Source organism: Rhododendron vialii, chromosome 9a (genome assembly GCF_030253575.1).
Source record: "Rhododendron vialii isolate Sample 1 chromosome 9a, ASM3025357v1".
NCBI classification, from domain to species: Eukaryota; Viridiplantae; Streptophyta; class Magnoliopsida; order Ericales; family Ericaceae; genus Rhododendron; species Rhododendron vialii.
The window spans coordinates 28,240,884-28,248,334 of NC_080565.1; the positions used below are offsets into that span (position 1 = coordinate 28,240,884).

General features: G+C 39.2%; 1 protein-coding gene and 1 long non-coding RNA gene across 6 annotated transcripts; one reads left to right on the top strand and one right to left on the bottom strand.

Moving 5' to 3' along the window:
- Positions 1-638: 638 nt before the first annotated feature.
- Positions 639-6,138, bottom strand: LOC131301305 (uncharacterized). 4 transcript variants are annotated; one of them, XR_009191245.1, is made up of 3 exons: positions 3,800-6,138; positions 1,921-2,085; positions 639-979 (listed from the first exon to the last, which is right to left on the bottom strand). It is a non-coding gene; the product is annotated as an uncharacterized LOC131301305 (long non-coding RNA). The 4 variants fall into 4 exon arrangements; XR_009191244.1 differs by having other exon boundaries at positions 639-1,238; XR_009191242.1 differs by lacking the exon at positions 639-979 and having other exon boundaries at positions 1,648-2,085.
- Positions 1,526-6,421, top strand: LOC131301304 (tetraketide alpha-pyrone reductase 2-like). Of its 2 annotated transcripts, none has more exons than XM_058327505.1 (6): positions 1,526-1,978; positions 3,829-4,025; positions 4,443-4,631; positions 5,149-5,311; positions 5,669-5,858; positions 5,998-6,421. In XM_058327505.1, exons 1-6 carry the CDS (start codon positions 1,834-1,836, stop codon positions 6,137-6,139), a joined length of 1,026 nt encoding a protein of 341 aa, XP_058183488.1. In that variant the 5' UTR covers positions 1,526-1,833; the 3' UTR covers positions 6,140-6,421. The 2 variants fall into 2 exon arrangements, with proteins under 2 accessions (XP_058183488.1, XP_058183487.1); XM_058327504.1 differs by having other exon boundaries at positions 3,829-4,001.
- Positions 6,422-7,451: the final 1,030 nt, after the last annotated feature.

Sequence of the window (7,451 nt, forward strand, 5' to 3'; positions counted from 1 at the left end):
AACAAGTTGTAACAAGATTTTTGACACGACAAATTGCAATAGCTCTTTTTATCACGTCTTGGAATGAAGATATCGTTATCAAGCTAATAAGTTTGAGTTGAGCCAACAACAATGACGGATCTACCAATGGTCATATGGGGGCCATGGCCACCCCGTTGTTTCAGTTTTTTTTTTTAATATATAGGACAACATGGTGGCTCCCCAAGTGGTGGCAGAAACTGGAAAAAATCATTGTCTTCAATCTCACGTGACATGACTCAATAAAACAAAACACATGGATGGTCCCCACCACTAAAATACTAACAAAAATCCTGGTTCCGACTTTAAGGATCTAAAGGAGCGTCGCATTCCATTTTGATACATAGTTGAGGTAACGCATGGAGAAACTTTTATTTTTTCACCTTCTAGTTGTTTTTTGTATGTTAAGACCACTTAGCTATTGTGTTTTGTATTTGGCATTATTTAAACGTTTAAATCCTTTAGATTTATGAACCTTTAAATTTTAAAATCTTGTTGTTCGTAATTTGGCCTCTGCATTAAAGAAATCCAGGTTCCGTCCCTGGCCAACAAGAAAGTCACAAAATTTGTCCTAGGTTGAGTTGTTTATGTAACAAAACAATCTCACAGCATTCCGTTGACAATAATGGACTGTGAAAGCTTCATTTACGACAGGTTGAATTAGACGTGACGCGTAATCAAGAAAGAAGACCGTCAATCAAATATCATTTCGAAGCCGTCAATGGAAAGTTAGTAAAACGAGGCTTCGTCTCGTTACTCTTGGCCCCTTGAAGAGAGTTTGTAGTACACTTAGGTGTTGGCTACTTGTCTGGTGGACCAGCCCAGGGGCTTATCGACCCCTGTACAATGTTTTAGACAAAGCTCCAGAATATCTCAGTAGTCGACGAAACCAAAATCTTGGCCTTCCAACTTTACTGCTGCGTCTTGGTGGTCAACCCTCGGGATTTCATTGGTCAACCATCTTGCAAAAGTGGTAAATCAAATCAGCAAGTATTCGAAAATTTCCTCGCTGCTACAAGCCTTTTCAGATTGAGCTATTAATAACCCTCAAAAGGCCTTCTTAAGCTCAAGGTTGCCGAGTGAGAGGTCTAAACTGCTAATTCTCGTTCTCTATTTATTGTTTCAATCTCCTGGAAACAGTCATTATTTAGCACTGCTACATGTAAAAATGACATTGCCTCCATCGGTGCTCTCCTACAGGCTAGTGAAAAAGTGATCACCTAAAAGGTAAAAACCATGATAGTCAATGCTCCACCCATCTAAACATCTTCCATGCATTCCGACAAACAGAACTAAGATGAACTTGTTCTACACCTGGGGAAAACATTCTCGGACTAACTGCAACCACTTCAACCAAAGGGATAATTTATGCCTAGGTTGTGAGCAACGGCCGGTGAAAGGAAAAAAATGATAGGAGTAGCATCAAATGGAATAGGATCAACCAGCACTCTCGGATATAAACCAAAAAGAAAAGAGTTCTCAATGGAAAACCAAGCTTAATAAAAAGACATGCACAAAACAAGAAGGATATGCTGAGTTTGAACAAAGCTAGACCAGCATCGACCCTGTTACCTGGCTAACTCTAAGGTGTCTAATTAAAGAACTGAAAAAACTGAAACGCATTGCACATGATAAATTTCTTTTTCCAATTATTCCGAAGCAATCGACATCACCTAATGCGCACCAAACAACAGTGCTCACACATTTCCCACCTATCAATGTACCCAAGCAAGAACTAAGTGAAATGCATGGTGCATGATATGGATTTTATAGCCCAAGTCATCAGTCGGTCCAATATAAATTGCCAGTAACCAAATGAGAGAGAGAGAGAGAGAGAGAGAGAGAGAGAGAGAGATGCCAGAGTATTGTGTAACAGGTGGAACAGGGTTCATAGCGGCTTACCTAGTGAAATCACTGTTGGAAAAGGGTCACACTGTCCGCACAACCGTGCGAGATCCAGGTACTCTCACTTCTCCTGCCAAAGATTCATACAGATCATGCCGCTCATATGATCAGCGACAAGTTCCCTATTCTGATCAATATCATCTCCATCTTGCCACTTGTATACTGCAAATAATATCAAACTGCTACTCGATAACAATTACCAGAAATATAAGCTGGCTTCTCTCTTGTTTCTCCAATCTACTAATGGGACATTTCCTAAAAACTCATATGATATACTAGCAACACTGTTGGTTCATGATACCAACCTTCAAACACGACCAACTACAGCACCTTTCCAGTTGTTTTCAACCTTTCCAATCAACGAATAAAACACTATGGTAACTGACGACCCAACACAGGTACTAGAGATGGACATTGTAGCTCTCCAAATAACTCTACTCTTTTTGTTTTCTGGACAATGGTGTCAAGGGTGGCTGAAACCGGCCAAATGGCCAGTTATCACTTGCCATAATATTGTGGATCCACATGGAAATCAATCCTCCTTGTATGGAGCCGACTTTTCAGCCCAATATGCACTTGGTTTCATTCATTTCATTGTTTCATCAACACCCAAAATCTTTCTCAACAATTCTCTAAAACTCTGCAAATGGGGGACTCAAGTGCCATATTTGTTTTTTGTTGGGTCAACAAGCCTATACTAATTCATAAGCAGGTAGACTGAAATTAACAATCAGAAAACAGTACCGATGAATTCGTTTAAGGTTCTGAGTTGAAGGAGTTGTGGAACCATGAACTTCACCTGCTCATGGCCAGTTTGCACAAGAAAAACACTCTCCCCTTTTCTTACCAACACCGATGACCTAAGAAGCAAGGACACGGATACGGTATACGGACACGACACAGATACGGGATACAGACATGACACGGATATGGGATAAGGACAAGGATACGCAGACATGTTATTTCTCCGAAAATTAGGACATGGACACACCGGGTACATGTCAAATGTAAAGTGTATTTGTATTATAAAGATGTGTTATAAATTCATATAAACGTCAGACATTTTAATGTGTCTTTAGAGCATGTTCTAAGAGTGTTGCCAACATGTCCTATGTCCTAGAGTATCAACAATCTATGTAGCACCGACACTCCAAAAGGGCGCCGTGTCCACGTATTGGACACGGGGACACGTATTGGACACGCCACGTGGCGTGTCCAATAATTTTTATTATTTTTTGATAGGGGACACGGCATGGACACACCGGGGACACGGCTAGGGGTCAAAATGTAATATTTTTTAAATTTTGGGGGGTTAATATGAAATTGTTCAAAACATTTGGGTTTAACTGTAATTTTTCCTTTGAAATTTTTTTATACAATTTGTGAAATTATTCATATACAATGGTTCATAATTTTTTTTATATATACGCACATATATTTATTTTTTATTTATTTATACACGTGGCGTGTCCCCCGCCGTGTCCGTATCCCCATTTTTTTAGAATTGCCGTGTCCCGTGTCCGTATTCGTGTCCGTGCTACATAGTCAACAATGTGTCTAAGTAAAAGAAATATAACTAAAGCGTTGGAAAAGTATTTAGGCATGTCCAACACGTGTTTGGAGAGTGTCGTGTCGCATCCGTGCTTCTAGACTGATGACATATTCTATCGAGCACAACTTGGACAATAGTAGTTTCCAACTCTCAAATCATGAGGGGTTTGGAAAGGAGGAAGCACAACTGCAAGACCCCCATTAATTTGAAAATAACTAACCTACTGAAGTAGGAGAGAGAAAAATTTGCCAAGGCCTATAAACATGACACCCCATATAAGCCCCGATAAAAAAATAATAATTGAGGTCTGTAACTTAACTGTACCTGTTTCTTCTTTTTTTCTTTCTTGCCAGGAGATGTGGAAAAGGTAGGTTTCCTTTGGGAGCTGAGTGGAGCCAAGGAGAGACTAAAGATTTTCAAAGCTGATCTGATGGATGAAGGAAGCTTTGACCAAGCCATAAAGGGGGTCGACGGGGTCTTCCATACTGCATCTCCAGTTCTCGTTCCATATGACCAAAACATTCAGGCAAAGTTTTCTTGGAACCTGTTGGTATAATAATTAATAAATGATGATAATACCATAATCATACATTAATCAATCATTTACACTAAAAGCTTAACTGAGTGCCTTCCCAATAGCAACCAGAGGTTCTCACCTTGATCCTAAATGATGACTGTTTTTGAAAGCTGGATGGCATAATCTGATAGACATGTCTCGATATGATCTATATTTCCTAGGCCATAGATATCACTAGTACTTTTCGACCATCAATACCATTCAAGTTTTCTGCGATTTGTTCCATGAATGCAAACTAAATAACATCTCAAGTCTCAACAACCCAAATTTATGCAATGCGGTTATTCTTGTTAAAGTAAATTTTACAGTTGGTAAGGTTTAATTATCTCTATCATGGTTGTGACATGCAAAACTAGATACATTAGTTTCATGCTTTTTCTAATATTGCAGGCTACCCTGATAGATCCATGTATAAAAGGCACTCTGAATGTCTTGAGCTCCTGCACAAGAGCAAGGAATGTGAGGCGCGTTGTGCTGACCTCTTCCTGCTCGTCAGTAAGATACCGCGATGATGCTCGACGAGTTTCTCCTCTAAATGAAACTCACTGGAGTGATCTGGAGTACTGCGAACGCAACAATGTAACATCACTCAAACCTCTTTCATGTTTTTGAAAGCACTGCGTATATGCCAAGAAGCACAAACACACCTACTGGCCTCCCGTATCCATGTCCGACAAGCATCAGACACCAAACATGCCCAAGTGTAACTGATTTTGTATTATAATTCATTAGGCGGACACATTGGGGACACATTATGATTTTAAAATGATCAGAGTCAAAATTGCCATGAATGCTTAGTTCTTGGATACTCATTTAGTGACTACATCTTCTTATATCTGCATAAAAACATTATTTGAGGCACAATTGATAATAAGGACAAATAGTATTCACCGTTTCCCCAACAAGTCTGTGTCGTGGCTTTTGGTGTGTGTTTGTATCCATGCTTCTTAGCATATATGGCCAGTAAGCATGCACACAGACAAGTAGAAGATTAAGAACAGATGAATACCCAAAACAAGGAGATTACACCAGGTTTACATGAATCACTTCCAACTGCAACATTTTATTTACTTACATATTTTTGTCTGTACATTAGCTGTGGTATGCATATGCAAAAACTGTCGCAGAGAAAGAGGCATGGAGAGTAGCAGAGGAAAGTGGAGTCGACCTGGTGGTGGTGAACCCCTCTTTCGTAGTCGGTCCCTTGCTTGCACCAAAACCAACCAGTACACTCCAATGGATATTGGCCATTGTCAAAGGTTATACTTGTAAATGTAAATTGCCTAGAATTTGATTTTTAACAGAACAAACACGCTTAAAGCAAGGTTACATGTATCCAATTTTTAACAATTTGCCGTACCTGCAATTGCTACTTCTTGTGTCACCAAGAACAGAGTAACTCCTGTCTATATAAGGGAGAGGGGGGGGGAAGGAGAGAGAGAGTTCCGATACCCATACTTTTCTTTAAATGGCAAGAGACCCTCGGCACATTTAAAAACTTACCAGCAGCAACACTGGGTGTATCATTTTTACCAGCCCTAAAACTTTAAGTTCATTTTGTATCAGCCCTAAAACATTAAGTTCATTTTCACCAAATATTTCTGCAACTTTATCAGGTCTGATAGGAGAATACCCAAATACAACAGTTGGGTTTGTGCATATAGATGATGTCATCGCTGCTCATCTGCTAGCAATGGAGAAAAGCGAAGCATCAGGCAGGCTCATATGTTCCAGCTCAGTAGCTCATTGGTCAGATATCATCGAGATGCTGAGGGCCAAATATCCATCCTACCCGTTTGAAGACAAGTAAGCTTGACAAAGTGCCTTACTCTTGTACCTTAAATTTTGGTTCTAAAATTTCTAAATCATCATGTCATACAAAACAAAACAATACTTTCTCCAAACTTAATAGTTAGCTCTAAAATGTGTTTTCCTACTCGTGTAGGTGTAGCAGCCAAAATGGAAATAACAACCCTCACAGCATGGACAGCGGAAAGATTATTCAATTGGGGCTCCCTCCTTTGAAGACACTCGATCAAATGTTTGGTGACTGCATCAAAAGTTTCCAAGATAAGGGATTTCTGTGAGGTCCTAATATTTTCTACAAGCTTCTTCAGCTAGCTGCCACCATTTTTTTTCAAGGACTTGATCATTTCACCCAAATTAATAGAAAATTATTCAAAAGAAATATGACACTTCCAAAAGAATGGTGAAAATGCAAACAAAAAAAAATCTCATTTTGATTGTTGCATCAATAAACTGGAATAGTGTTGTACTACGTAGCATGGATATGGACATGAACACGGCCGGAGACACAGAAACCGACACAGCAATTCTCAAAAAATTGGGCGCACGGACACAGCGGAAGACACGGCAATTTTTTTAAAACAATTGTTTTAGACTTTTAGTTACGCAACCACAAATTGTAACCTCAACATATTTAGGTTAGGACTCCTACCGAATGCATTATTAACCGATGATGTATGTCTATATACATACAAATGTATATGGTTGAAGCTATAAACATAACTCAAAAAAGCTTCTAAAAATTACAAAAATCAGCCGGCGGTGTCCCCCAACGTGTCCCACCACAGGTATCCCCACATGCCCCCGGCTAGTCGCGTGTCTCCTGAGTGTCCAACACAGATACAGCGATCCCTAGAGTGTCGGTGCTTCACAAGTGCTGTGTTTATTGTCTATAGTTATTTTTTTATCAATTCCCAAGTGCAAAATAGAACAAGCAACTGTTGAATGAACTCTGGAAGAACCCATTGGATACACAAAATTAAGAAATGACCTAAAGTAGCAATTTCAAGAGACGACGCTTATAAGTGAGCAGGAGAGAGATGATTCTCTTCATCTTGGAATAACGTGCCTTCAGGATACACTCTTAGTTTGTAATCAAACAATGTTTTCCTAGCTTAAACAAGGTACTTATCACGAATCGAGAGAATTGCATCCATTGCTACCAGATAACTGAACTAGGTCCAAATTATATGTGATTCTAGAATACAATTCAAGAAAGTATAGCATAAGCCATCAACACACAAGCACCAGTTTCACACTTGCACTGAATCTGGATTACTAGACAAAAGAAAGGAATACAAAGTGAAACCACACTCCCAAGACCTTTTACAAATTAATGTAAAATGCCCTTTTATAGTAAATCTAAGTATGGAGCATTGCAGTCTCTCTCTGACTTTGAGTGATGCCATTCCACAAAAGGATTGTACATTAAGCTATAACCGATTCTTGTGTATAAAATACCATTGCTATAAAGTTTTCCAAGGATAAAACATTGCCATTAACAAATTTCATGCCAGCATAATAAACCTCAGTATGCCAAATTCACAACTTTTTCCACTATTCAATGGTATTGCACCTTCCTTGATATTCATG

Coding starts and splice junctions, on each gene's coding strand:
- LOC131301304 (XM_058327505.1), top strand. CDS start 1,834: ATGAGAGAGAGAGAGAGAGAGAGAGAGAGAGAGAGAGAGATGCCAGAG. Junction 1,979..3,828: donor CACAACCGTGCGAGATCCAG/GTACTCTCACTT, acceptor CTTTCTTGCCAG/GAGATGTGGAAAAGGTAGGT. Junction 5,859..5,997: donor TCCTACCCGTTTGAAGACAA/GTAAGCTTGACA, acceptor CTACTCGTGTAG/GTGTAGCAGCCAAAATGGAA.